We start from the raw sequence: 27,871 nt of genomic DNA, 5'->3' as shown, positions 1-27,871 counted from the left end.
CCTGGGAGACACGGGCCGGGCAGGCCGGCCTGGGAGACACGGGCAGGGCAGGCCGGCCTGGGAGACACGGGCAGGGCAGGCCGGCCTGGGAGACACGGGCAGGGCAGGCCAGGCTGGGAGACACAGGCCAGGCCGGAAGGCATCTCTGTGGCAGGGGTTTGGGGCAGTGGGAGCTGGGGAATGCGGCAGACACAGGAGAAGGGATGGGGATTGAGAGTGATGGGCCTGAGGGTGGAGGTTCTGAGTGTGCCGTGTACTGAGAGAGTTGGAGCATAGGATTGGAAGTCAGAGTGTTCAGGCGGGAAAAGGGATACGGCTCAGGGCAAGGTGCTGGAGAAAGGTTCTGTAAACTCAGGGCTTTGGTACCCTCTCTCATCAGGGTGTGCAGTCTGAACCAACATGCCCTACCTGTCCTCAGCAACGCCCACATCTGTGAATTGCCTTGCTCACACCTTGCGTGCCCCGCCCTTCACGCCTGGATACACACCTCTTAGGTTAGGGTCCGCCCCTCACACCAGAGCCCCTCCCCAACCCCGCCCCTCCTTGCACGCTCCAGACCCTCCCCCTCATTATTATTAGCCACGCCCCCTGCCACGCGACCAAGTCCCAATCCCTCTTATCGTCGACCCCGCCTTCTCCCGAGCCAGACACACCCCTGTTCATATTACAGCTCTGTTCTAATTACAAGACCCAATCTTACCCGGGCGGCGGTGGTGCACGCCTTTAATCCCAGCACTCGGGAGGCAGAGGCAGGCGGATCTCTGTGAGTTCGAGGCCAGCCTGGTCTACAGAGTGAGATCCAGGAAAGGTGCCAAGGCTACACAGAGAAACCCTGTCTCGAAAAACCAAAAATGAAGAAAGAAAGAAAGAAAGAAAGAAAGAAAAAGAAGAAAGGAAGGAAGAAAGAAGGAAAAGACCCCATCTTTCCTTTTGCCTTGCCGGGCACGACCTAAGCCCCACCCATCGATGACCACGGCCTCCTCAGACCAGACACTTCCCGTCATCATCTCGGGCTCCTTCTCTCCTCCAGGGCCGGCGCCAAACCTTCACTGTCCTGGTGCAGCACAGCTCTACCTCCCCAGGCATGCCCCCCAGGCCGCCCTCACCTTGGCTATGTTAGGAGGCATAGGCCATTCAACCTTTCCTTCCCCAGACCAAGCCCCGCCCCAGCCCAACTCAGGCCCCGCCCCCAAGACCCCGCCCCTTCCTCGCACAGGTCGTGTCCTCTACCGGCCTCTTCCCGCCGGGCCCCGCCCTCTCCAGGTCTAACCTTTAGGCCTTGCCATGGCTCCATCTGCACCTCTCCCAGGTCTTAAACTCCACCTCTCCCACAGGCTCCGCCTCCCAATCCCCGCCCGCCGCCTCAGACCCCGCCCCCGTTCTCTTCAGGCCCCGCCCCCGTTCTCTTCAGGCCCCGCCCCCGTTCTCTTCAGGCCCCGCCCCCGTTCTCTTCAGGCCCCGCCCCCTCATACCCTTCCCCCATACCTTCCTTAGACCCTGCCCATGTCTCTCCCCTGACTCCTCCCCTCCTCTCCTCAGGCCCCGCCCCTCCACCCCTCCACCCCGCCCGAGTCCCCGCCCACTCGCCCAGCCCCGCCCTCGTCCTCAGCAGGCCCCGCCCGCTGCCCCGGCCTCGGTCTCCGGGTCGGCGCGCGGCCCTGTCGCTCGGGCGCGCGGCGGAAGATGGCGGAGTCCGGTGGCGGCAGTGGCTCTGGCCAGAGTCCCGAGCGCCCGAGCAGGTGAGCCTCGCGCCTCCGTGGGCGCGCACGTCTCGGCCGGGGCCGAGCGTTCCAGGGACGTGAGCGTTCCAGGACCCCGGCTGCCACCGTCCTGAGCAAGCGCGCGGGCCTGAAAGCGGCTGAGGCCGGGCTTCCTGGGCGATGTGGAGCCGGAGGCTGAAGGGGGCCTGGGAAGATGACGTGGGAGGCTGTGCGAGGACTCCGGGGACCGGCAGGTGACCTCCGCAGGCCTTGATGGACAGGAAGCTGTCCAGGGGCCTGGCAGGGAGTGAGAGGCCCGGGCAGGTCTGGAGGGGGACAATTGCCAGTCACCCGGGGCCTGGGGATGCCGGGGGAGACATGCGGTCCCTGGGAGACCTCAACAGGTCCTGGTTAGCAGAAAACTGTCTGGGGGCCTGGTAGGTACATAGGGGCTCGGCATGTCTGGAGGGGACAGTGAGGCCGCCTGTCCTGATGGCCAGGGAGTCCCGGGGTTGTGGGAGATGGGTGTGTCTGGGGAGTTGGAGCACTGTGAGAGAGGGTCTTGAGGGCATGAAGTCTTTTTAGATCCCATCCCCTCAGGCTAAAGGATTGGATGGGAGGTCTTGCCCTCAGACACTGGGGCCACATTCACCCCTCTTCCCTGGTCAGCTCCTGAGGTGGGTTCTTTGAACCTGGGAATTTTCATAAAGAGGACAGATTTGTTTTTGTTTTTGTTTTTTTCAAGACAGGGTTTCTCTGTGTAGCCCTGGCTGTCCTGGATCTCGTTCTGTAGACCAGGCTGGCCTCGAACTCACAGATCCACCTGGCTTTGCCTCCTGAGTGCTGGGATTAAAGGTGTGCGCCGCCGCTGCCGCCGCCGCTGCCGCCGCCACCACCGCCCGGCGACAGATGTTTTTAAATATTTCCTTTATTTTGGTTTTCCAAGACAAGGAGTCATGTAGCCCAGGCTGGTTTCAAAGCTGCTGTGTAGCTGAGGATAACCTCAAATTGCTGACCATACTGCTTCACCCAAAGTGTCAGTGCATGCTAGGTGGGGACTCCGCCAGGTGACAGGAGTGCATCAACATCCCTGTCCTGTGGTGCATGCTAGTGCGGTCTACCACGAAGTCCTCTCTCACCCCCATTGTTTTGAGACAGTGTTTCACTGTGTGACACCCACCGGCCTTGAACTTGCAAACCTTCTGCTGCAGTACACAGCAGGTGTTTATACACATTTGTGAACTGATCTGGGTCTGAGGGGAAAGAGCACCTGACTTAGGGAGCACTCTTAGGGAGTGCTCACACCTAACGTTTTCACACTGACCCAGAGCCAGGCACCCCTGCCTAAGGACAGCCACTACCCTTGGAAGGCCAAGGAGGAAATTCAGGCTCTCGCCAGCTTGTGAGTGTGAAGGTGTCAAGAGTGCTGCTCTGTGTGACAGTGGATAAAGTTGGTCCTCAGGTGGAGGCTCTGGGCAGGGAAAGGCCTGGTGGCCTGTGGACATGAGTTGGGCATTAGTGCCGACTGGGGAAGCCCTGTCACCAAGAGAAGGCGGAGACCCTGCCTGTTCCCAGAGGTGCTGATCGGCACCCGGAAGCTTCACTGTGAGGTCAGAGGACATCTGCAACCAGGAGAGTGGCAGCCTCTGGGGAGAGAGAGGTTGGTGGGGACTGGAGACCTGCCGTGGGAAGCGACCAGAAAAGATCCCTGGTGTGTGTGTGTGTGTGTGTGTGTGTGTGTGTGTGTGTGTGTGAGAGAGAGACAGAGAGAGAGACAGAGAGATGCCATGTGTGTGGGTGCCTGTGGAGGCCAGAAGAGGGAGCCTGAGGAGGAACTGCTGTTGTTGTGAACTACCCATTGTGGGTGCTGGGAACTGAACTTGGGTCTTTTAGAAGAACAGTGTGTGATCTAAACTCCTGAGCTGGCTCCAGCTTTGGCTTTTATTTTGTTATTGTTTGAGTCAGGGTTTCATTTTGTAGTCCTCACTGGCCTGACATTTGCTATTTAGCACAGGCTGGCTTTGAACTCCTGATCTCTTGCCTTCAAGAGCACTGGGATAACGTGCACACCTCACCTAGCCTACGTCACTTCTTCCAGTTATTGTTCATTAGTTGTGATTTCGAGATTTATTTATGTGAGTGTCTTGCCTGCCTTTATGCCTGTGCACCTTGGAGTGCGCATGCCTGGTGTCCTTGGAGACCAGAAGAGGGAGCTGGACCCTCTGTAACTGGAGGTAAGGATGGCTGTGAGCCACCATGTGGGGGCTGGGAATTGAACCTGGGTCCTCTGCACGAGCAGCTGGTGCCTCGCTGAGCTTCTCTCCAGCCCCCATTTTACTCTTTTTAAATGAGCAGTTTATATTTTTCAAAGTGAGCAGTTTATTTACTTTAATTTATTAATGTATGCATCCAACCCCCAAATCTATGTTTTTTATTATTTTTAGTAACGTTAGTAATCTTTTTCGATTGTTTTTTGTTTTTTGAGACAGGGTTTCTCTGTGTAGCCCTGGCTGTCCTGGAACTCACTCTGTAGACCAGGCTGGCCTTGGAACTCACAGAGATCCTCCTGCCTCTGCCTCCCGAGTGCTGGGACTAAAGGCATGTGCCACCGCCGCCTATGCTAACTTTAAATCTTATTTGTGTTTATCATGGGCTCAAACGCAGGCTGGTCAGGCCTGCAGGCTGAGCACCTTCTTCCTTTGGGCCAGCTCACTGCCCCTCTTCTCTATTTGAAAAAAATGCTTTAATCAGTGCTTGTTAATTGTGAGTCATGGACTTCACTGTGGTGCTTTCGTTGTGTGTGGGATGCGTCCCGTTCACCTGCTCTCGCGCCCTGCCCCCTCCCCTCCTTGCGCTTCACTAGGTTGTTTACAGGACCACGGGCCCCTTGCTTGTATCTGTACCACTGATGAAAACGTCACTCCCTCCTCCCTCAGAACCTGCACTGGGTATGTGTGCTCGGGAGGGGTGGGCCTGGTGAGCCTGGAGGTTGACAGGCCAGGCTTGTCTATGATGACAGCTGCTGTGATTTCAGGAGTGCACAGCGCTGACCTGCCGACGGGCGCTTTGCCTGCACGCATGTCTGCGCGCTCCACCCGCCATGTGCGAAGTGCCGTAGAGATCGTAAGAGGGTGTCAGGTCCTCTGGAAGAGCAGCCGGGCTTGTTAGCCACTGAGCCATCTCTCCAGCTCCGGCTCTTGGATTCTTCCACCTTGTCCATGATGTCCCCCAAGCCTTGGGAGGGTGATAGAGATGTCCCACTTAGGGCTGAGAACTCAGCATCTCTCATTCTCAATGCTTTGGCAAGTCATGAGTCTGCAGTCGCTTGGAGAGGAGCTCCTGTGGGCAGAGCGGACGGCAGTCGTCCTCTGCAGCCACAGCAGGGTCCCGTGGCAGGCAGGCAGTCCATCCAACACAACGAGCCATGCTCCCCACCACAAGCAAGGTCCCGTGGCAGGCAGTCAGTCCATCCAACACATCGAGCCATGCTCCCCCACCACACCTGTGACCTCTCCAGACGCTTCCAGATGGGTCAGGGCAGAAAGTCAGACCGCTGCTGCTGCAGTGCGGGTGTCCCCCGCCTTTGCACATGGGGTCACAGCTAGAACTGTTGATGGCAGTTCTCCCATCCGTCAGGCTTGGCAGCAAGCACCTTTACCTGCTGAACCATCTCCACGGCATTTATTTATTTGCTTATCTGTGAATGAATATGTGTGCATGCCAGGTCAGAGGTCAGTGTCAAGTGTCCTCCTCTGTCCCCCTCCCCACTTTGGCAATTGTCTGGAGAGGGATTTGTGTTGTTCTGGACGGGATCTGTCACTGGGCCTGGGCTTGCTGTTCTGGTAATGGGACCCACCTGACTTCTCTCCCGATGTGTAGTTCCAGGCATGCGTCTCTATGCCTGGCTGGCTTTTGTTTGTTTTTCAGGACGGGCACTGGCCATCCAAACTTGTGCGTGTGTGGCAGGCATTGTTCTGACCAAGCCATCTGTCTTCACGGTCCCTTGGTTTTTGTTTTGTTTGTTTGTTTCTTTTTTTTCTTTTCAGACAGTGTCATGTAGCTCAGGTTGCCCTCACACTTGAAATGTAGCTGAAGCTGGACTGAAATTCCTTTTCCCCTGCCTCCATCTCTGTGGTCTTGGGATTACAGGTGTGTGCCACCAAACCTGGCTAGGTTTTTATCTTCTGGCCGGGTGGTGATGGTTGAGGTAAAACTTGTGTAACATGAACTCTACCCTTATCAGTGACAGTTCTGTGATGTGCAGCATATCCACACAGAGACGTGCAAGTGTGTCTACCCACTGGTCCCCTCTCCAGCCTGGCAGCCCTGCTTCCTGTCTGTGGAGTCACCTGGTCTGGACGTTACACAGCAATGGGATTGTGCGAGGTGCAGATTCCTCCCCTCCCTTTCCCTCCTCCCCTCTCCTCCCTCTCTTTTCTTTCCTCCATCCCTTCCTCCTCCATCTCTTAACAGGGTGCTGCTGATATAGCCCAGGCTGGCATAGAACCATGACCTGTTAGCTTCTGTTTCCAGTCTTGGTTTTTGTTTTGTTTTTGTTTGTTTGTTTCAAGACAAGGTTTCTTTGTGTAGCCCTGGCTGTCCTGGAACTTGCTCTCAGACCAGGCTGGCCTCGAACTCAGAGATCCACCTTCCACTGCCTCCCAAGTGCTGAGATTAAAGGAGTGCACCACCACTGCCTGGCTTGTTTTGTTTGAGACAGGGTTTCCCTGTGTAGTCCTGGCTGTCCTAGAACCCTTACTGTAGCTCAGATCAAGGGTGTGTGCCCCCATTCCTAGAAACGTCATCCATCTTAAAATGTCATCTCCTCTGTCTGGCTCATTTTAGCTGGCTTCCTATTTCAAGTGCATTACATTGTGGCACAGATCAGAGTTTCTTCCCTTTTCATCATCAAATAATATTCCAACGTGTGGCTAGTCACCGTTTTATTTATGTTGTCGCCACCTGGTGGATGTCTGCTCGGTTTTGCGGTGGTTGTCATTGTTTCTAACGGTATCGCAGCTGAGAGCGACACTGTTGTGACACCTGTAATTTCAGCACTAGGAAGATTGGTTACCTCAAGTTTGAGGTCAGCCTGTGCCCCATTGTGAGTTCCAGGCTTCCTGCCACGGATGCTCCATCGAAAGAACACTGCGGTCTGGGGGGGGCTGGTCCCTGTCCTGCTCCCGGCTGTGGCTTCAGGCTGTTTAGTCTGTTGCCGGATTGGAGCCCGGCATCGGTGTTGTAGACCAGTGGGGCTGTGTGCGTACGCTGGGGCCCTGTGCACAGTGCTGGGTAGTGTTCATGTGGTGACTAGTGACAGTCGCTACCTGATGTCATTTGGTGACTGTCCTCTCAAAGGCCTTGTGAGTGGCCAGTGTCTGCTCTGGGACAGAGTGTGATGTACCTCATTTCTCCAACTTGCAGCCTGGCCACATCCCTCCATGGAGTCAGGTCTTTCTGGGGAGACAGTTTGAACTCCCCAGGAGCAGGGACACTGGCCTTGACTGTGCCACCATCTACGGAGCAGTTCTCAGCCTGTCAGGCCATGCCCTCATCTTCCCAGCAAGGCTGGTGTCAGCTGGTCATGTTGGGGTGACATCTGTGTTCCCCACCATGTCATGTTGACACAGCTCAAGACCACGCTGCCCACACTGCCCCTCCATTATGTAACTTGTTTGTCCTGACTCCGCTCTTGACTAGAGAAGGAGGGCCTGGCTTCTCTTTCCTTGTCTCTTGGGAGCAACAAACCCTGTTGCGTAGCGGAGCTTGTCATGATGTCTGAGTTCAAGCACAGTGGACAGCATGGCCACCAAGTTGGTGGCAGGCAGAGAGGAGGCCAGAGCCTGGCCCGGAACAAAGAGGACTTGTTCAGAGAGACCTCCTCCCAGGTTGAGCCTCCGCCAGCTCCTCCTCAGGGAGTTGAGGTCTGAGCCACCAGGGCTGTAAAGATAGGGGTGTCACGTGGCCATGAGAGGCCTGCCACTTGGCCTCTGGCCTCATTTGGAGGACAGGGACATGGGAAGTGGTAGCCAGAAGGCTTGTCATAGCTCAGTGAGCCAGGCTTGTCTAAATGTTCCCTCAGTCATCCCTACCAAGGCCAGGGCTTCTAAGGAGACCAAACTGGCCTTGAACTCAGAGATCTGCCTGCCTCTTAAGTGCCAGGACTGAAGGCGTCGGCCTCCATGCCTGGCCTGAGAAAGGTTCTGTTAGTGAGGCCGGTGCCCTGTTGGCATGGAAACCCTGGGGTTTGCTGCCCCTTCCCTACCCTGGTCATTTTTTCCGCACCTGAGAAGAGGGGGTGACCATGGAGAGAGACAGTTCAGGGACTGTGGGGCCCTGGGCTGGGCATGGGTGACATTGGGAAACTCCACTCTCAGCATACCCGGCTTCTCAGTCAGCTGATACCCGACCTGTGGTGGCGACCCTGTCCTGCTGTGTGCCTGGAGACCAGGTGTGGGCGGAGGAGAAAGGAAGCAGAGCGGGGTCCACTCAGACCCTGCTGTGTTTGAAGGCCTCGGGGCCTGGGGCAGAGTGGGCTCAGGGGCCACTGGTATAGGGGCTGAGCAGGGTCGGGGCTCTGGGCTCTTGGGTTTCCATGCAGCTGAGGATGAAGATGGGCCGTGGGTGTGTGGGAGGCTGAGACGCTGTGGCCTGGAACAGCTGTGCCATCTGCAAGGGTCTCATAGACAGAGGTGGCGTGGGGCCTGGGCTCACAATCTTGTCTCTTCCAGAAAGGCCCTGGGGCTCTCTCTGCTCAGTGGACCTGGGGGCCAGCGTGAGTTTTTCCAGCCCTAAGACTGTCATTCCATGCAAAAGAAGTTAGTGGCCACCGCGGGCAGAGCCCCAGCTGGTGAGTCTTCTCTTACCAGCTGTCCTGCCCAAGCCCTTGGCCTGATTATAAATCATTGTCTCCAGCTTGGACCAGGAGACCTTCCTAAGATTACACACCTGCCTGACCCCTGCTGAGCCTCCCGGCTTCCCACAACAGGACCTCTTCCTTGCCCTTAGCTGATGACGGCCTCTGTGTCCCTAATCTGCCCGGTCGGTCACATCTTATGTCCTCTAGAGCATGTGACGTGAGGCAGGACCTCGGCAGCCAGCATGGATGCTGAGGGCCGCCTGCCAGATACACAGCCCCCCATGCCAGTGGGTCGAGAGCCGTCACTCTTCATTTGGGAACAGGGTTCAGGGATCAGTGGGAAGAGCACTCTTGCGCAGGGAAGTGAAGGCGGCCGCGGTCCAGCTGCCTGCAGTGGAGGTGGGGCCTCGGGTCCCCAGACGGGGCTCCTGCCCTAGTAGCTGCCGTGCAGCTGTGCGGACTGGCGGGCTGGCTCTCTTAACACTTGTTAACCCCGGCCTGGCCCTTTCTACGCCACCCCTCCCAGCACGGCTTCCCGAGCCCTGGGAGTCCCCTGATGGGGACGATTGTCCACTGTGCCCAGGAGCAGCGGGAGCTTTAATTTCTTCTGTAGGGTGAGTGCTTCTGGAATTGAGCTCTCTCAGCCTGCAGGGTGTGACTTTCTAGCTTTTAAGGGGCCTAGTGTGTGTGTGGGGGGTGTTCACTCAAGGATCGGGGCTGGGGATGTTTTCTGACACCACAGCCATGAAATTCCACAGGGGTCAAAGCCAGGAACCGGGCGGGGTGTCTGGGCTGGATATCCGGAGTCTGTTCTCTAAGGGACGGGAGAATTTGAGCCCGGCTTGAAAGCAGAATGCAGGAGCGGAGACTAGGGATGTCCCAGAATCTTCCGCTACCCGGATGGTCAGAACTGGGCTGGGTAGGGCAGCTGCCAGGTGACAGGTGTCCCGTGAGGCCCCCACACACCCCCTCCACCCACTCCCTCCACCCACCTCAGCATCTGCTGTGTGCTGCATCGGGGGAAAGCTGCTGGCCACACCCTGTCTCCTGTCCATAGCAGGTGCCAATGGTGGTAGAGTGATCTAGGACACACACACACACACACACACACACACACAGGTTCCTGATCCACAGGAAGTACCTACCGCGTGGGTTCCACCCCTTGCCCACAGCCTTCAACACTCTGGGAAGGCATGGTTGGTGTTGGCATCTTGGTGAGCTTTCTGAGGCTTCTCGGGGGCCAGGGTGGATCGCGATGTCCTGGCATGGTTGCTGCCCACTTGCCATCAGCTTAGCCTCCCAGCATGACAAGAGGACCCTGGTGCTGGCTAATTGCCAGTCTGCCTCTAGGTTCAGCAGGAGACCCTGTCTCAAGAAACTGGCGGAGAGCGGTGGCGCAGGGTACCTGATGTCTGAGTTCCAGGCCAATTTGACTACACAGTAAGACCCTGTCTCAAGACAGCCAGCCTGACCGGTGGGTAGGTTCAGTGGCCTTGCCATCATGTTCTCCTAGGGTCTTGGCAGTGGGAGGGGACACTGACTTCCACATGCATGCGTGTATATGGACAGACACAGCACACACTGGGAGACTCTCAATTGTGTTCCCTCTCCCCAGCCGGCGGCTTAGGGTGGCTTAGGCTTGCACACCCTCCAACCTGGTAACTCCACAGGGGAAGAGAACCTCCCTCCATCGGAAGGTGTCTAAGAAGGCCCAGGGAATGCCGGCCGGTGGTGGCGGCATGGGCCTTTAATCCCAGCACTCAAGAGGCAGAGGCAAGCTGATCTCTGAATTTGAGGCCAGCCTGGTCTACAGAGCAAGTTCCGGGACAGCCAGGGCTACACAGAGAAGCCCTGTCTCAAAAAACAAAACAAAACAAAAACAACAACAACAACAAAAAAAAAAAAAAAAAAAAAAAAAAAAAAAAGGAAGAAAGAAAGAAACCCATCAGTCCCGGGGAAGGTTCTGATTGGCTCAGGCAGGCCACTCTTTCATCTTCTCACCAGTCTTGGTGGCCAGGGCTCCAGGAGGCTCTGGTTGGCCAAGCAAGGAGTGGGTGTACCAGATCCCCCTGCATGGGCAGAGAACTGGGGTCCCCACCACAGGAAAATGTGTAAGAGAGGAAGCTGAATGGGAAAGAGCTGGTTTAGACATCTGCAAAATGGAGAGATTTGCTGCTGGACTGTAATCAGGGTCCTGGGCTGGGCTGCCAGGATGATTCTGGCCTGAGGCTCTGGGACTTTGCAGGCTGGGGTGGCCTAGGTGGCCTCGCGTGTACCTAGCGTGTACCTATGTGCCCCATGGTGCTGCCAAGGAAGCCTGGCTCACTGCTGTGTTCCACCCGAAGTGGGACCTTGTGAGGGCTAAGGCCACTCAGGTCAGTGGGAGAGGGCGCCAAGGACTGCGCCTCACCTGCCCTCTGCCTGGACCTTGGCACAGGCACCTCTCTGGGCTGTGGGGGAGACCAGGGACAGACTACATATGGAGGTAGGATAGTGAGGTTCACTGTAAGCTGCTGGGAGCGCAGGGTGATGGGGGTCATGGTAGGGAGCTGACCACTTGCACATGTGTGAGTGTGTAGAGGCTGTGCTTAGAGACAGGGACACACATTCCTGAGTGCTCACTACCGAAGCCCTCCTTCACTGACCCTCACCCACCCCTCCACCACCCCCCACCCCTCACCTCTGCAGCCATCTGACCTGCTGCCCACTGTCCACGGGGCTCACATGGCCGAGCTCCTTCACTGTGGAGAACACCAGGATTAGCAGGAGAAAGACTCCTTCTGGCGGGCCCCCCAGAGCCTCCATTTTAGCCATGGGGGCCAGGCTAGGAGCAAATAGAGGAAATTCTGAGGGGAGCAGGGAGCAGGGGAGACGGGCAGGCAGGGCCTGGAGTCTCCCATGGCAGCTGGCAGGCTCTCCCCTCATCTGCAGGGGAGGCGATGGGGTACGTAGTGGGGTCCATTGCATCCCCCTCTGGGGTGCAGCTTGGGTGCTCTGCCCCCTCTGGCTCCTGAGCTCTGTGCCTTAGCTCAGCTAGGCTTTGGGAAGTGGGCCTAGCCCTGGAGCTTGAAACCTCCCAGCTGCCTCTCCCTGATGTCCTTCACCTGCCTGTTGGGGCTGTGGGGCGCTAGGGCCCGAACTGTAAGGAGTCCTGTGTTTGATGTGTGGTCTTGGGCAACTGTGAGTCTCTGTGCCACAAAGTGTTTCATGTCCAAAGTTCCCAGGCAGCAAGCAAGCCAGAGTCAGGACTGCACGTTACCATTCACAGCCTGTAGAGTGTGTGTGGCCCTGTGTGGAGGGCGTTCTCAGGGTGACACCCAGGACTGTGGTCCAGCTGTGAGTCCAGATAACATAAACTGTGGACAGAGGATGTGGCACTGCTCAGGAAGGTGTCATGTTACTATCCTCCTGGGACCTCTTTCTAGAGCGCGGCTCCTCCTTGCTGGTCTCCAGCCCCACAGTTGGGCCAGTGTGGGACTTGGCATGAGCCATGAGGCCAGAACCTCAGATGGCCCCAGCCTGGTTGGGGGCCCGGCGGCGGCGGTGGGGGTGGGTCGTGACCCCCGAGAAATGGACATGCCTTCTCCCCCTCTAGCACACCTTTCCTGGAATCCCACCTTACAAGCCAGTGCTCTCCAACTGTCCCCCGCCCCACCCATTTCCCAGGGAGCAAGGGGCTCTGGCTCCCCTGACCAGGAGGACTGTATGCTGGTGCTGGGCAAGGCTGCTGGGCTCACCTTTACCTGCTAGGGAACAGCAACCCTTACTTCCCAGGAGTCTTTGGGGGATCTGGTGCTGGTTCCTTCAGGGAAGTGCCCCCCCCCCCAGTCCAGAGAGACACAGGCAGCCTCTGCTTCTTGGGCTGTCTTCCCAGGGAGACCCAGGCAGCCCTTTCTCACCCCCCCATCCCCCCCAAGGATAGGTCTTCAGGTGCAGCCCAGACACAGTGCCTCCGTGGAGATGTTGGGGAGCCTGGTGGTGGGGAGAGCCCAGCCTGGTCTTTTAAAGGGCTCCTGCTTGCTCCTCCCAAGTTTCGGCTTTCTTTTCTCACAGGCCAGCCTGGAGCAAGCCCACAGCAGGTGCCTTGCCTCCCCCTTCCCATTAGAGGTGAGCCCCAGAAAAGAGGTCGGCCACTGCAGGAGGAGGGGCAGGCTGTGGGCCCTGAGCCATGGAGAGTCCCAGGGGAGGGCTTGCTGACGTGAGTGAGAGTGGGGGCCGCTGCCTTGCCTGCCTAGTGCCAGAGCACAGCGAGTTGATCCCGAGTGCTGTGCCCAGAGCTGAGAAACATTGGGTAACCATGGCAACAGGACAGGGTGGGTGTGCTGGACCCCGGAGCCCTACACCCTCTGCCTTGGTAGTCAGGGCCAGAACCACTGGGATGTTGGTGGGAACAGAATGCTGTGTGGATAGGAAGATGAGGTATCCAAAGCTAGGGGAGGTCCCTGAACCTCAGTTTCCCTATTTTATTTATTATTATTAGTTTTGTTTTTTAAGACTGGATTTCTCTGTGTAGCCTTGGCTATCCTGGAACTCACTGTGTAGACCAGGCTGACATTGAACTCACAGAGATCCGCCTGCCTCTGCCTCCCGAGTGCTGGGATTAAAGGCGTCTCCACTCCACACCCCCCACCCCCACCCCCGGGCAGTTTCCCTATTTTACAGGAAGGACATTTGCTAGCTCATGGGGAGTCACAGGGCCCTGGGGAAGCCTAGTACCTGCTCCGTGCAAGGGCCTGAGGATGGTCGGAGAGGACAGAGAGGTGGGCACAGTGAGCTGAGGACCCAGTGAGATGAAGCCCTGGCCACCATGCGCCCAAAGAGCCTGAACCCACGCCCCCCTCTTTCAAGGTCTCTGACAACCCGATCTATTGACAGGCCACTGTCTCCTGCCGCATCCCCGCCCGTCCAGGCTCTCTGGGAATGGTCTTGAAGATGTTCCGGGGCCCTGTTGCTGATCTGAGGTGGCCAGCCTGGCATCACACTGTGTCCTGAAGCTCTGTCCCCCACTTGCATGTCGGGGACCAAGGGTGGGGCGGTGTACAGCTGGGGCACGAGCCAGCCGGCCGGCCGCGTCTGCTCCAGCAGCCACATGGACAATAAAAGTGAAATTGCTTTGGAAGGAGAAGTGGCCAGGCTGGGGGAGCAGGGAGCGGCGTCAGAACAGGGTGTGTGAGGCGAGGCGGGCTGCACTCTGCGTGGGGGTGGGAACGGATTTTACTAAACCCCAAAGAAATGTTTCCATGAAATTCCTTCTTGTTCTTGCCTGGTTTTGGACGTTCTGAGAAGAATGATTCTGGGTTTGGAACCCTGGGCTCGAGGACAAGGCCATCGGCTGGGAGGGTCTGGGGCCCATGTCCCTCGCCAGCTCCCAGTGCCCCTCAAGGCTCCAGTCACTAGTGTGGCCCCCCACAGCTGGTGTGGCAGGGCTTGTGGGCTCCTCCTGTAGCTGCCTGCTCTGACAGGGTGTCCCGAGAACCCCGCAGAGCGGGGGCAGGGCCCCACACCTGGGTCCCAGACAGGCCGTCCCCTCAGGGCCATGCACCACCTCAGGCCTTCGAACATCCTGGATGGCCTGGGTGTGTGCCTGTGTCCAGCACAGGCCTGGACCCTGCCTGGGTACCTTGGGCAGTGCTGGGGACGTGGGGCCGGCAGGATGGCAGGATGGCAGGGTGGCTGGGTGGTGGGCCTGGGCCAAGCCTGAGATGGAATGTGAGGCTGAGGTGTGGCCAGGGGGGTGGTGAGTGGCCTCTGGAGACTGTCCGGTCCGGGGTTGCTGACGCACTGGCTCTGATGACTCATGGGCCGGCCACCATGACTAGAGTGGCTGTCTGGAGATTCAGACTGGCTCAGGGGGGCCCACCATGTGGCCGCCCACTGTCTAGAATTGTTCTGAGTAATGGGTCCTCCCGCCTCCCAGTGCTGGTCCTGGTGCTGGCAGAGGTGACCTCAGTCAGCCCAGGCAAGACCGCCTCGCGTCCACCCCTGCCCGGCTGAGCTGTACGTGTGTGCACCGTGGGGCCCGGAGCACCCGGGGCGGTTCTCCAGGACAGAGTGGTCTGTCAGGGACTTGCTAATGCCCAGGGGACAGGAGCTCAGCTCAGGCCACCAGCTGCCGAGACCAGATCAGAGGTACTACTGGCCACGTCTGCTGCCTCTGCCTTCGAGGCCCCGGCCACCCATTTCCTTGGGGGACCTAAACTCTGGTCACCTCTCTGGGTCCCCATTTAAAACAATTAATCACATTTATTTTCTCATCCTGCCTCTGCGTGTGCGTGTGCACACGTGACGCTGGGTGCTTCTAGAAGTCAGAGGACAGCCTGTGGGGTCGTCTCTGTGCTGTGTGTCCTGGGGGTTGTCAGCTTGTCAGCTGGGGGCAAGAGATCCCACCTGTCCAGCCATCTCACCTCTGGGTCCCCACACACCTTTTTGTTGTTCCCAAGGAAGGTAACAGCAGAGGACTCTGGGAAACAGAGGCCCTGGGTCATTCTTCCTCCCTGGGGCAGTACCGCCTGGCTCCTTGGCACTCCCGGGCTGTCCTCACCAGTGAGAATGTGCATTGGCTCATACTGGTTGTGCCCTGAGCACCTCCCTGCCACCCGAGGATGTGGCACTGGCCACCTGTGACAAGGACCCCAAGAGCCTCCCTGCTCTACTGCTTCTGTCCTCAGGCAGGCAACCACAGGTGGACGGCATTGGGAGGAAAATGGGTCCACACTACACACAGGCCTTTCATTTTTAAACACCCCTTTAGTTCATCTTTGGTAATTTCATACTTGTGATCCTATGCAGCCCCCAACTTCTCCACCCACTACCTGCTTTGTGTCGTGTGTGTGAGTGTGTGCGTGCAGGTGTGTGTCTGTGTGTGTGTGTGTGTGTGTGTGTGTGTGTGTGTGGTGTGGTGTGTGTGTGGTGTGTGTGTGTGCGTGCGTGCGTGCGTGCGTGTGTGTGTGTGTGTGGTGTGTGTGTGTGTCTGTGTGGTGTGTGTGTGTGTGTGCGCGTGTGTGTGTCTCTGTGTGTGTATGTGTGAGTGTGTGTGTGTGTGTGTGTGTGAGTGTGTGTGTGTGTGTGTGTGTGCGCGTGTGCGTGTGCGCGTGCGCGTGTGTGTGGTGTGTGTGTGTGTGTGTGTGTGTGTGTGTGTGTGTGTGTGTGTGTTGCTGCTGCCTGCTGGAATGCTGGCTGAGCCTGGCTTACTCTTGCTCTTACGCAGCCGTAAGCAGGGGAGAGCGCCCCCCAGTCCTCCCCGTCCGCCAGCTCTCACATTCCCTCCGCTCTGCTTCCACAGTGTTTTCTGAGCCTAGAGAGTGTGGGGTAGGTGTCCTCTCCAGGCGAGCGCCCAGTCACTTAGTGTCTGCACTTTGACCAAGCTTCTGCGTTAACTGCTGCCCAGCTTTGGTGGCCGTGACTAAACAGCGCTAATCCCAGAGCGTAGAGAGAAGCGTTGTCCTGCAGGCAGCCTGACAGCGTGTCTGTTACCAAGACCACCATGGTAGGACCCTCAGCCGCACAGGGCACCAGCAAAGATGGCCCAGTGCAGGCTGGCTGTCTGCGTGCCCCTGAAGCACCACCCCTAGGAGCAGCAGGAAACTGCTAGGTACCTGCCTCCCCCAGACAATGGCCAAAGGGGACCCCTTAAGACCTGGAATACGTATATGCTTGCTCTCTTGGCTACCTTGGGGTCCTGGACGCTGGTGCTTTGGAGGAAGGGGAGTTCAGAGAACCCCACTGGACCAGGCCCCACCCCTCCTGGACCCTGCGACCAACCCCCTTTGCTTGTTGTGAGTTAGCCCAGAGTAAACCCCTTTGACTGTAGACCGACTGGATTTGCCTCGTTACCTTCCTGTAGACCAGCCACACGTCCAGTCAGAGCGTTGCCGAGCCCTGGACCGGCAGCCGCCAGTGCCCCAGTGACTTGCTTCTTGCTGGCAGGTCAGTGTAGTGCAGGGTCCAGCCCTGGGGGGGAGGCTGTTGACGGCTTTGTTCCCTGTGACCTCTGGCACCTTGGGCACTGTGGAAGGCAGGCAGCAGTGACCTCCCCTTCCTTGTCATTCCTCACAATGCACGATGACGGTCACACACACGGCATGTAGGTTTCACTAGGTGTAGGACTGGGGTGACAGTTCCACAGAGGTGCATCATGATATAGGAACATAAGGACCTGTGGGTTTTGTTGTCCATGGGGTGGCAGGTTCCATTCCTCACAGGTTCCGAGTGACAGCCCTTTCCAGGGGGAAGGCTCAGCATGGCGCCGCTAAGGCACGAGCTCCTGCTAGCACCGAGTGTCCTCTCAGGTCTCAGGGCTCTGCTTCCCTTCCTGTTAACCCCCAGCTCCAGCCTCTGCATCATCCTTTGTTTATTTACTCGTTTATTTATTGACATGTATTTTGCATGCTTGAAAGTCTATAGACCACATGTGTGCAGCGCCTGTGAAGTCCAGAAGAGGGCGTCAGATCACCTCGGACTGAGTTACAGATGGTTGTGAGCCTCCATGTGGGGGCTGGGAACTGAACCTGTGTCCTCTACAAGAGCAGTGAGCACTGTTAGCCCCGAGCCATCTCTCCAGCCCCTGCACTTTCAATTTTTATTTATGTATATAATATACGTGTAGGTCTGTGTGAGCGTGTGCCACATGAAGAGAGGTACCTGTGGAGGCAAAAAAAGTATAGGATCCCCTTGGGCTGGAGTTACAGGTGGTTAGTTGTGACCCACTTAGGGTGGGTGCTGAGAACTGAACTTGGGTCTGCAAGACTTGCCAGTACTTGAGCATTGAGCTATTGCTCCAGCCCCAAGCACCTTTCATCAGGATGCAGGCTTTATATTAATTTCATGATACTTTTTACATATTGAGAATCATAGTAGCTCAGTGTCCAAAGCATGCATGCTCCACTTGGTGCATTACACCTGGTGCAAACTCTCCTGTCCCAAACCTCCCTGAACTAAGGAGAAGTCCCTAGGTGACTGGAAGTCTTTGCTCCTCCCTTTTCGTCCCTTCCCAGGAGGATCTGTGGGCTGTGGCGCTGCATGGTGACTCCAGAGGACCTTGCTCCCTTGACAGCTGAGAAAAGCTGATCCGATGTGTCAGAGGTCTCTTGCCACATCCTTTATATGTCCCCTGGTCTTTTAGGAATTATTATTATTGTACTTACCTGTGTTTGAGGGTGGGCTTGTGCCACAGTGACTGGAGGTCGGAAGACAACCCGTGGGAGTCCGTTCTCTCCACCATGTGAGGCTCAGAGACTGAACTCAGGTTGCCAGGCTTGGCCACAGCACCTTTATCTACTGTGCCATGTTGCCTGTCCCACCTATCCTAATGGGGGCTAGCTCCCCGCCAGCTGGATGAACAGCTGCACTGTGGCCCCTCCCAGACCTTTCATCTAGGTGGACACAGGTGTCCTGTCCCGCTGCTCCTCCTGAAGCCTGTGATATCACAAGGCAGGGTCACGAGTGAGCAGACGACTAAATGATTGGTGCAGGATAAGAAGAGGACCCGGGCCACCCTGGCACAGGTCCAGGTGCCCTGGCAGGGCTAAGACACTGCCCTGCCTCAGGGGCCACTGGTATTGGTGGCCCTCGAAGCCGGCTCAGGCTAGCCTGCAGCCATGGCTGACTCGGGACCACAGTGGAAGAAAGTGTGCGTGCCAGCCCTCAAGATGTGGAGGAGGGTCCCTGCTACTCCAGGGGTAGCCAGCCTGTGAGTCTCCGGTGCCTTGTTATTTGTTACATTCATTTATTTGGGGGAATGAGTACCCACGTGTGGAGGTCCGAGGACAGCTCACACGAGTCTGACCTTCCATGTCTGCGGGCTCGGCACTTTCCCGTGTTGAACCATCGTGCTGGACTCTTGCTCTGTTTCATTGAGACAGGCTCTTACTCAGCTCAGGGTGGCCTTAAACTTGCAGCAATCCTCCTGCCTCAGAACCCTGTGAGCTCCCCTCCCCCAGGAGGGAGATGCACCTCTATCTTCCAAGAAGGAGGGTGCACAGGGTCACACAGGCTGTCACCTCCCCACAGTGACATCTGAGCCTGGTTTGGTCTGTGGCTTCTGCCCTGACCCAGGCCTCCACGGCACTGGATCAGACAGGCTCAGGCAAGCCTGGAGCTCAGGGCTCCATGGACACAGACACAGACACCGACCCCAGAAGCCTCATTGTTTCCCTCGGGGCAGGCATAGGTGTGCCAGCTGCAGCCTCCACACAGCTCTAGGTTAGTTCCTGTCCCTCGGCTCTCGATGCCATGGCCCCATCTGCAGCTGGGACAGGAGGCTAGGCATGTGTGCTTTGACAATCTTTGGCCTTGTACAGACTATATATCCACTGAGTGCCTCAGTTTCCCCAGACCCTTGTAGGCTCATGAACGATGTCGTCAGGAGCCTAAGCATCCCAAGACTCTGGAGACCAAGCCACAGAAAGCCCTGGAACTGGGCTGGTGAGGGTGGCCCTGAGTCCCAAGTTTGTTGGGGTTTGGGAATCAGAGAAGAGGCTCAGACTGCCACAGTAACCTAGCCAGAGTGTCACTGTGCTCAAAGAAGACAGAGGTAGGTGCTGAGATTGGCACCCTCCACCTGGTCCAGGAGAGACCGCATGACAAGCCAGAGTCTTGGGTCTACCTGGACGCCTTCCCCCCAAAACCTCAGCAGCCAGGCACCCTACATTGTTGGCCAGTCCCCAAGACTTCGGCTTTAAGCGCTGATCCTGGGCTTTCCTGCCGCCATAAGGACTCATGGCTTCCTCTCCAGGGCAGCCTGTGTCTCACCACACCACAGACCCTTATGCTGGGTCTGGGCACCACCACCTTATCAACACGGCAGTGCCTGGCCCTGAAGTGCCTCCGATCCTCCGCCTAAGGGTCTCTAAGGGCCACCAAATTGGGCAACTGGCCAGGGGTCTCGGGAGTCAGGGTGCTCTGTGCAGCTGGAACAGGATCCAGTTCTGAAAGCTCCTTATTTGGGGACTGGTGGGTTGGGGTCCCAGAACCTTCCCTCCTCTTCATTTCTTGGAAAGTCCAGTGCCCCACATTCCTGGCCCGAGAATGGAAGGGCAGGTCCCAAAGGGTGGATGGTGGAGAGAGGCGGGGAGGAGAATGAACAAGAACTCAGCAGGGGGAGGGGAAGAGGGAGGGTATGGGCTGGGGAGGCTTGATGGAGGCCCTCAGCGCCACTGCCCCTCCTGTGTTCTGGGGCGGGTATTATGTGCAGAGCTTCAGCAAGGGGTATCTGAAGGGAACAGCAGAGGGGCCGCTGGGGGCTAGACGGGGTAAACTGAGTCAAGGAAATGAGGACAGACCACTGATGAGTGTGGTGATATATCGTGTACCTAATAAAGTTTACCTGAAGAGCAGAGAACAGAACAAGCCACCACATTAAACATAGAGGCCAGGCAGTGGTGGCACACACCTTTAATCCTAGCAGAGGCAGAGATCAGTCTGGATCTCTGTGAGTTCAAAGTCACCCTGGACCACATGAGATTGACTCAGTCTAGGAGAGAAACAGAGCCAGGCCGTGGTGGCACACACCTTTAATCCCATGATTGAGATCTCATTCGTTTGCTCAGGAAGCACACACGCCTGTAACCCCAGGAAGTAATATGGCAGGGCAGAGAAAGGTCCATAAGGCCTGAGGAGACAGGATCCAAAGCCTCTCTACTGAGGAGTGCTAGAGGTTAGAGGTGGCTTGTTCCTTTGTCTCTCTAATCTTTCAGTGTTTACCCCAATTTCTGGCTCTGGGTTTTTATTAAAAGACCCTTTTAAGATTCGCATTATAGATGGGCTTGAGGGTATGCTCGTCTTTTGGCTTTCCTTGCTTTGTTTTAGACAGTCTCACTGTGTGGCCTTGGCTGTCCTGAACTTGCTCTGTAGACCAGGCTGACCTTGAACTCACAGAGATCCACCTGCCTCTGCTTCCCCAATGTTGGGACTAAAGGTGTGTGCCATCACACTCCACCTATTTGTGTTTATGAAATAGGTTAGTCCTGATCCGCCTATTTCCATTCCAGAGTATTGGGATGTAATGTGTATAGGCCCTCACTGGGGTTCTAGGCCGGGGCTCCACCCATGAACCACGCCCCCAGCCCCTCACTGGGGGATTCTAGGCGGGGCTCCACCCCTGAGCCACGCCCCCAGCCCCTCACTGGGGATTCTAGGCGGGGGCTCCACCCTGAGCCACGCCCCCAGCCCCTCACTGGGGATTCTAGGCGGGGGCTCCACCCTGAGCCACGCCCCCAGCCCCTCACTGGGGATTCTAGGCGGGGCTCCACCCTGACCACGCCCCCAGCCCCTCACTGGGGATTCTAGGCGGGGCTCCACCCTGACCACGCCCCCAGCCCCTCACTGAGGATTCTAGGCAGGGGCTCCACCCCTGAGCCACGCCCCAGCCCCTCACTGGGGGATTCTAGGCGGGGCTCCACCCCTGAGCCACGCCCCCAGCCCCTCACTGGGGGTTCTAGGCAGGGGCTCCACCTATGAGCCACGCCCCCAGCCCCTCACTGGGGATCCTAGGCAGGGGCTCCACCTATGAGCCACGCCCCCAGCCCCTCACTGGGGGTTCTAGGCAGGGGCTCCACCTATGAGCCACGCCCCAGGCAGTCCTTTTTCAGGTAGACAGTCTTGTAGTATTTCCTGTATGGCACAGGCTTCTCCATCCCTCCACAAGGAGACTCTCTTCCCCTTCTACCTCCTGTGCTGGCTACCCTGCATCCTCCTCTGTGTGAAGTTGTCTGTTGTGACCGCTGCTGTCACTCAGGATTACAGTTCCAAGTGTCCTCCATGTCACTGTGCGTGTGACCCCACTTGGAGGTTTCTGAGTCATGTCTCCTCTGCTGTCCCTGCAGCCTGGCCGACCGGAATGGGACCCTTAAGTGCACCTTCTCTGCGGCCGGCCACAGCACTGGCCTCCTGCAGGGCCTGGCTGCCCTCCGTGCTCAGGGCCAGCTGCTGGACGTGGTCCTCACTGTCAACAGCGAAGCCTTCCATGCGCACAAGGTGGTCCTGGCGGCCTGCAGTGACTACTTTAGGTAAGTCGGCCCTGGGGACTCGAGTTCACACTTCTGCCCCCTCCCTGTGTTAGAGACAGTGTTTTACTATGTAGTGTGGATCAGCCTCCGCTGCACATTGCCCCCATCCTCTGGCGCTGAGGCGGCAGGCATGCCAGCACACCTGGCCTATGATTTCTTTCTAAGTTTCTTTTATTTTTCAGTCCTCATGTGTACTGGGTAAGCACTTCCTCTGTTTTTACATTTTTATTCATTTTCATGTCTGTGCGTATGTGTGTGCAATGGTGAGTGAGCCACACATGAGCCCTGGTGAGCGTGGAGGGCGGAGGACAGTGTGTAGGCACCAGGTCTTTCCTGTCACTGTGTGGGTCCTGGGGACCAAACGCAGTTGTCAGGTTTACCAGCAAGTGCCTTAACCACTGAGCCATCCTGCAGGCTTGCCTGCCCCTCACCCCTTTTTCTCTCTTGAGACGATCTCATGTAGCCCAGGCTAGCCTCACACCCACAATGTAGCCCAGGATGTCTGTGAACTCCTGATCCTCTGCTTCTACCTCCTCATGTGCCCAGGCAGGCACTGTGCGCACAGGCCATGTGTGCCCACGAAGGACAAAGTAACGACGACCCCTTGCCGCCGTGATGGCCCCTCCACGTCACTAAAGCACACAGCTGAGGGAATGTGGAGCCCGCGGGTTTGGGGGTTCTTTGAGCCCAAGCCCTCCTCCTGTTTCCCACGCTTCGGCCGCGTTGACACATGGGCGTCAGAACAGGGCCAGTGGAGCTGGCTGGTTAGGGTGCCCTCCAGCAGGGGTGGGGGCAGCAATGGTTGCCCTTACAGACCTGTGCTGTCTCCTTCTCCCGAGCTGTGACCCCCATCCTAAGAGGACCAGGTCTTCCAGGTCCACCGCCACCCAGGTGTGTGTACTGGGCCACATGTCCCTCTAGGCCCAGCTGCCCTCCCTGGGGCTCAGTGAGGCCGTTCTGGGGAGCTGCTGCAGCCAAGCCAACCGGGGCATCGGTGCTATTTTTACTCTGGATTTGGGGCGGGTGGGCGGCCCAGCCAGCACTGCCTTTTAAAGGCACCCCCGCTCTGGCAATGTAGCCCATGAGGCCTTAAAAGGCAAAACTCCATCCTGTCAACTGGTCTGGCCTCTTCTCACTGAAGTGGCCAAGGGCTGGTGGGGGCTCCTGAGGGACAGGCAGGGGCCAGGTCTGGGAGCTGTTCCCCATGGCGTCCCTCCTGGTGTGACCTGAGCCCAGGCTGCAGGAAGCATGTACCACTGTCCGTGGGCATCGTCTTTGATGATGGGGGGTCCCTAGGGGGTCCCTCCCTCTCTGGCAGTGTCAGGAAAGCCTGCCCACAGTTGTGAGGGCTGCTCTGGGATGACAGGACTGTCACCCAGGGGTCCCACAGACCCTTCGAGCACAAGCTGGAAGCTGAGACTTAACCCCAAGCCTCCCCAGAGCCCGTGTGTGGGTCTGCGTCCCTCACCAGCTGCCACGTGGCTCCAGAGACTCCTAGCAGGGCTCTCACACAGGCTGAGGACTGAGCTGATTCTGGGCCATGTGTGGGCCCGAGTGAGGTCTCTGGCACTTGTCCCTGAAGACGGCAGTAATGGGCACTTACTGCTGGGCAGGCACCTCTTGGGGCCTTTGTAACAGGCTCGGGGACAGGGCAGGCCTGTGATCCCTTCTTCACAGGCCGCAGCCTGGGGAGTGGGTGCTGGATTTGCTGGTGGTGGGGAGCACAGGCTGGTCCTGTCTCTGGAGCTCAAGGCAGCAGGGCCTGCACATCTGCAGCTGTGTCTCTTCAGGAGACCCACGGGTCAGCCTTGGGGTCTGCAGCAGTAATGGCTGCCCCCGCAGCTGCACAGGGTCAGAGAGGCCGGGGTGAGGACAGAGCACAGCCTGGGCACACTGACAGACCTGCTCACGGTGTGTTGCCACCTCCAGGGCCATGTTCACCGGCGGCATGCGCGAAGCCAGCCAGACAGTCATCCAGCTGCAGGGTGTGTCTGCGCGAGGCCTGCGCCACATCATTGACTTTGCCTACAGCGCTGAGGTGACGCTGGACCTGGACTGCGTGCAGGACGTGCTGGGTGCCGCTGTGTTCCTGCAGATGCTGCCAGTGGTGGAGCTGTGTGAGGACTTTCTGAAAGCCGCCATGAGCGTGGAGACGTGCCTGCACATTGGCCAGATGGCTACCACCTTCAGCCTGGCGTCCCTGCGGGAGTCGGTGGACGCCTTCACATTCCGCCACTTCCTGCAGATTGCGGCCGAGGAGGACTTCCTGCGCCTGCCACTGGAGCGCCTTGTCTTCTTCCTGCAGAGCAACCGTCTGCAGAGCTGTGCTGAGATTGACCTCTTCCGCGCTGCCGTGCGCTGGCTGCAGCATGACCCCGCCCGTCGTGCCCGTGCCAGCCTCGTGCTGCGCCACGTGCGCTTCCCGCTCATGCAGCCTGCCGAGCTGGTGGACAGTGTGCAGACACTAGATGTCATGCTGGACGACGCCCTGTGCCGCCAATATCTGCTGGAGGCCTTCAGCTACCACGTGCTGCCCTGTCGCCAGCATGACATGCAGTCGCCACGCACAGCTGTGCGCTCGGACGTGGCATCCCTGGTGGCCTTCGGAGGCACACCCTATACCGACAGTGACCGAGCGGTCAGCAGCAAGGTGTTCCAGCTGCCTGAGCCTGGGGCCCGCCACTTCCGAGAGCTCACGGAGATGGAGCTGGGCTGCAGCCACGCGGGCGTGGCTGTGCTGGATAACTTCGTGTACGTGGCAGGTGGCCAGCATCTTCAGCACCGCAGCGGCGAGGGCGCTGTGGACGCCTGCTACCGGTACGACCCGCAGCGCAACCGCTGGCTGCGGCTTAGGGCGCTGCATGAGAGCCGCGTGCAGTTCCAGCTCACAGCACTCGGCGGGCTGCTGTACGCCACCGGGGGCCGCAATCGCGCAGGCAGCCTGGCTTCCGTGGAGCGCTACTGCCCGCGCCGGGACAGCTGGGACTTCGCCTGCCCGCTCAAGCGCCGCACCTGGGGCCACGCGGGCGCCGCGGCCGCTGGTCGCCTCTACATCTCAGGCGGCTATGGTGTCTCCGCCGAGGACAAGAAGGCGCTGCAGTGCTATGATCCTGCAGCCGATCGGTGGGAGCCCAGGGCGCCCATGCGCGAGCCTCGCGTGCTGCACGCTATGCTGGGCGCCGCTGGGCGCATCTACGCCCTGGGCGGCCGCATGGACCATGTGGACCGCTGCTTCGATGTCCTAGCAGTGGAGTACTATGTGCCCGATGCCGATCAGTGGACCAGCGTGGCCCCTATGCGCGCTGGCCAGTCGGAGGCCGGCTGCTGCCTGCTGGAGAGGAAGATCTACATCGTTGGTGGTTACAACTGGAGGCTGAACAACGTCACGGGCATTGTGCAAGTGTACAACACCGAGACGGATGAGTGGGAGAGAGACCTGCACTTCCCGGAGTCCTTCGCCGGCATCGCCTGCGCCGCCGTCCTGCTGCCCCGCGCTGGCCACGGGAGGTAGCTCGGATCCCGGCCGCGAGTGTGAGACACCCCCAGCCCCGGGCTCCCCACGTCTCACCCCTGAGCCAGCAGAGATATCTGGTCCAGAGGTTTGGGTACCACGGCAGCCACTGCCCAATGTGCGTCTCTGCTGTCCGGGGTGGCTCAGCCTCGGTTTCCCTCCATCCTGACCAGACACTCAGAAATGAGCTTGTGGACGCAAAATATCCAAGTCCCAGTGAAAACCGCCCTCCCTGTGTTCCGGGTGGTTAAAATTCCAGCTGCCTCGTGGGTAAAGGTACTGCCCCAAGCCTGACAACAGAGTTCTGTCTCGGGACCCACCAGGCAGAAAGAGAAACTGACTTCTTGAAATTGCTCTCTGATCCATGGGGCACCATGGCACCATGGCACCCAATCAAGAGTGTAAATCAGCTCTCCTGGTACCTGGGCAACCATTCAGGAGGCAAGAGCCAGAGGGCGTCCCAGAGGCACCCTGACAGGTGGGCAGATGCAGAGACATGTCTTCACCCCCAAGCTCCCTGGCCTTGCTTGACATGCGCACTCCAGGAGCATCCCCGCGAGGCTTCCGGCCAATCGGGAAGCCAGCATCCTTTGTGCCCCACCCACCTTTCTAAGAAGACAGCCAAGTGAGGGTAGTGGCCTGCTCCAGTGCTCGGGAGGCTGAGATGGGAGAATTATTGCAGATTCTAGGCCAGCCAGGGCCAGACACACACACACACACACACACACACACACACACAGAGAGAGAGAGAGAGAGAGAGAGAGAGAGAGAGAGAGAGAGAGGGAGGGAACCTGTCCCAGAACAAAACCCACAAAAACCAAAACAGGAAACACAAAAGCCCACTCTGTCAGGTGGGGTGGCCTTGTCTGACCCCAATGTAGCCTGAGGCTGTGGGGGAGAATGAATGGCCTCTCCCATGTTGCCTGCAAATGGCCACACTCCATGTCTGACCCACCCAGGGGTCCTAGACCCTGCCGTGGGAGGGGACGCTGTGGCCATGAGCTCCGGGTGGCCGCTGGGCCGTCATCCGTGTTTTGTTTTGTTGTTTAAACGCTGACGTCTCACCTTCGTGTTTTGTTTCACTTTCATTGCTGAAGGAAGCCAGCCTCACTGCCTTCCAGTAAGACTTGTTCTCTGGCGATTAAAGTGTCTCGTGCTGCTCACAGACAGAGGGATGTCGCCTTTGTGTGACCCCCTCACCGCATGAGTAACCACCCGCTCCTTTGCTGTGGGCCTCTGCTGATCAGTCCTTTTCTTTAATAAAGACTCTGGTGGAAGGATGGAGCCCACTGTGCTGAGTACCTGCAGCCTGCCTGGCCGCTGGCTTTGGGGCTGCGGGATGCCAGAGCTGAGCAGTCTGGAAGAGGATGGGGGGGGGGTAGCGAGGGACCTCCAGGTAGCTGCAGCCCCCAGAAGCTTCTCTCACTGCTGAGCTGCACACCCACTGGAGACAAGCCTCAGAGGCCGTGACGGGGCGTCAGCGGGGCCTGTCTCCACCTCACCCCAAGGTCTCTGCTCTACCGCCCGGACCATTGTCCTCAGCAAGGCTCAGGCAGTGGCTACTAAAATAAAAGCTGATGTGTGGAGGGGAGGAGCCAAGGCCGGCAAGGGCATCCCAACGGAACCCACCAAGACATTCCAGCTCCCCACAACCTGAGCTTCCCCCAGGGAGAGTACCTCCATGGAGAAGCACAGCCCTGCAGAGGGCAGGGTGAAGTGTCTGCCAGCCACCAGTTCCCCAGATCACATAACACCTCACAACATCTTGTCCCCAATGAACTGGCAGGGACGCCTGCCGGGGTGGGGGGTGGGGGTAGGCACTGCTGTATCTAACCAGGGGGTTGTGCAGATCCATCTGAGCCAGTTTATGGAATGTTCTTGGGGGCCCTGCCCCTTCCTTGGCGCCCACTCCACCTCCCTAAAGAAAGGAAAATTATTTTTCGTATTGTAAACTTTAAACATGAAAAAGCTGTTTTTAATTAGCAGAAGCTGCCTTGCATGTTCAGTCAGTGGATGTCTGTGTCCTTCCAAGAAAGGGAAACACGCCTTTGCACTGCATATGTACACACACACACACACACACACACACACACACACACACACACACCTGAATGCAAGGACACACAGCAACTCACGAGCTCACACAATCAAGCCGGACATGCCCACCCCTGTGCACCACTTCAGACACACACATGCTCTCACGTATGGTTAAGGGAAGCCCACCAGGCCAGAGGTAGGTCTCCGGGGTGCAGCCCCGCCTAGGATGCCCCAGTGAGGGGCTGGGGGCGTGGCTCAGGGGTGGAGCCCCGCCTAGAATCCCCCAGTGAGGGGCTGGGGGCGTGGCTCAGGGGTGGAGCCTAGGATCCCCCAGTGAGGGGCTGGGGGTGTGGCTCAGGGTGGAGCCCCGGCCCAGAATCCCCAGTGAGGGCTGGGGGCGTGGCTCAGGGGTGGAGCCCCGCCTAGAATCCCCCAGTGAGGGCTGGGGGCGTGGCTCAGGGGTGGAGCCCCGCCTAGAATCCCCCAGTGAGGGCTGGGGGCGTGGCTCAGGGGTGGAGCCCCGCCTAGAATCGCCCAGTGAGGGGCTGGGGGCGTGGCTCAGGGGTGGAGCCCCTGCCTAGAATCCCCAGTGAGGGGCTGGGGGCGTGGCTCAGGGTGGAGCCCCCGCCTAGAATCCCCAGTGAGGGGCTGGGGGCGTGGCTCAGGGGTGGAGCGCCGCCTAGAATCGCCCAGTGAGGGGCTGGGGGCGTGGCTCAGGGTGGAGCCCCCGCCTAGAATCCCCAGTGAGGGGCTGGGGGCG

The 27,871-nt window shown here is 58.3% G+C and overlaps 1 protein-coding gene across 9 annotated transcripts; it reads left to right on the top strand.

Annotated features, from left to right (window-relative positions):
* Positions 1-1,625: 1,625 nt before the first annotated feature.
* Positions 1,626-26,358, top strand: Klhl26 (kelch like family member 26). Of its 9 annotated transcripts, XM_076553089.1 has the most exons (5): positions 1,664-1,739; positions 5,747-5,849; positions 5,944-6,086; positions 21,381-21,563; positions 23,493-26,358. In XM_076553089.1, the coding sequence occupies exon 5, from the start codon at positions 23,497-23,499 to the stop codon at positions 25,072-25,074; it is 1,578 nt and encodes a 525-aa protein (XP_076409204.1). In that variant the 5' UTR covers positions 1,664-1,739; positions 5,747-5,849; positions 5,944-6,086; positions 21,381-21,563; positions 23,493-23,496; the 3' UTR covers positions 25,075-26,358. The 9 variants fall into 9 exon arrangements, with proteins under 9 accessions (XP_006989227.1, XP_006989226.1, XP_076409201.1 ...); XM_076553088.1 differs by having other exon boundaries at positions 5,747-6,086; XM_006989165.4 differs by lacking the exons at positions 5,747-5,849; positions 5,944-6,086 and having other exon boundaries at positions 1,626-1,739; positions 23,595-26,358.
* Positions 26,359-27,871: the final 1,513 nt, after the last annotated feature.

Source organism: Peromyscus maniculatus, chromosome 17, assembly GCF_049852395.1.
Source record: "Peromyscus maniculatus bairdii isolate BWxNUB_F1_BW_parent chromosome 17, HU_Pman_BW_mat_3.1, whole genome shotgun sequence".
In the NCBI taxonomy this organism is placed as follows: domain Eukaryota; kingdom Metazoa; phylum Chordata; class Mammalia; order Rodentia; family Cricetidae; genus Peromyscus; species Peromyscus maniculatus.
Note: the sequence above shows the minus strand (reverse complement) of the source record. Positions and strands in the feature narration are given on the sequence as shown.

Bases quoted from the DNA above. Each gene is read 5' to 3' on its own strand.
- Klhl26 (XM_076553084.1), top strand. From the start codon at position 8,806: ATGCTGAGGGCCGCCTGCCAGATACACAGCCCCCCATGCCAGTGGGTC. The intron at 9,174-21,380 runs GTGAGTGCTTCT...CTGTCCCTGCAG, and splicing joins GCTTTAATTTCTTCTGTAGG to CCTGGCCGACCGGAATGGGA. The intron at 21,564-23,492 runs GTAAGTCGGCCC...TGCCACCTCCAG, and splicing joins GCCTGCAGTGACTACTTTAG to GGCCATGTTCACCGGCGGCA.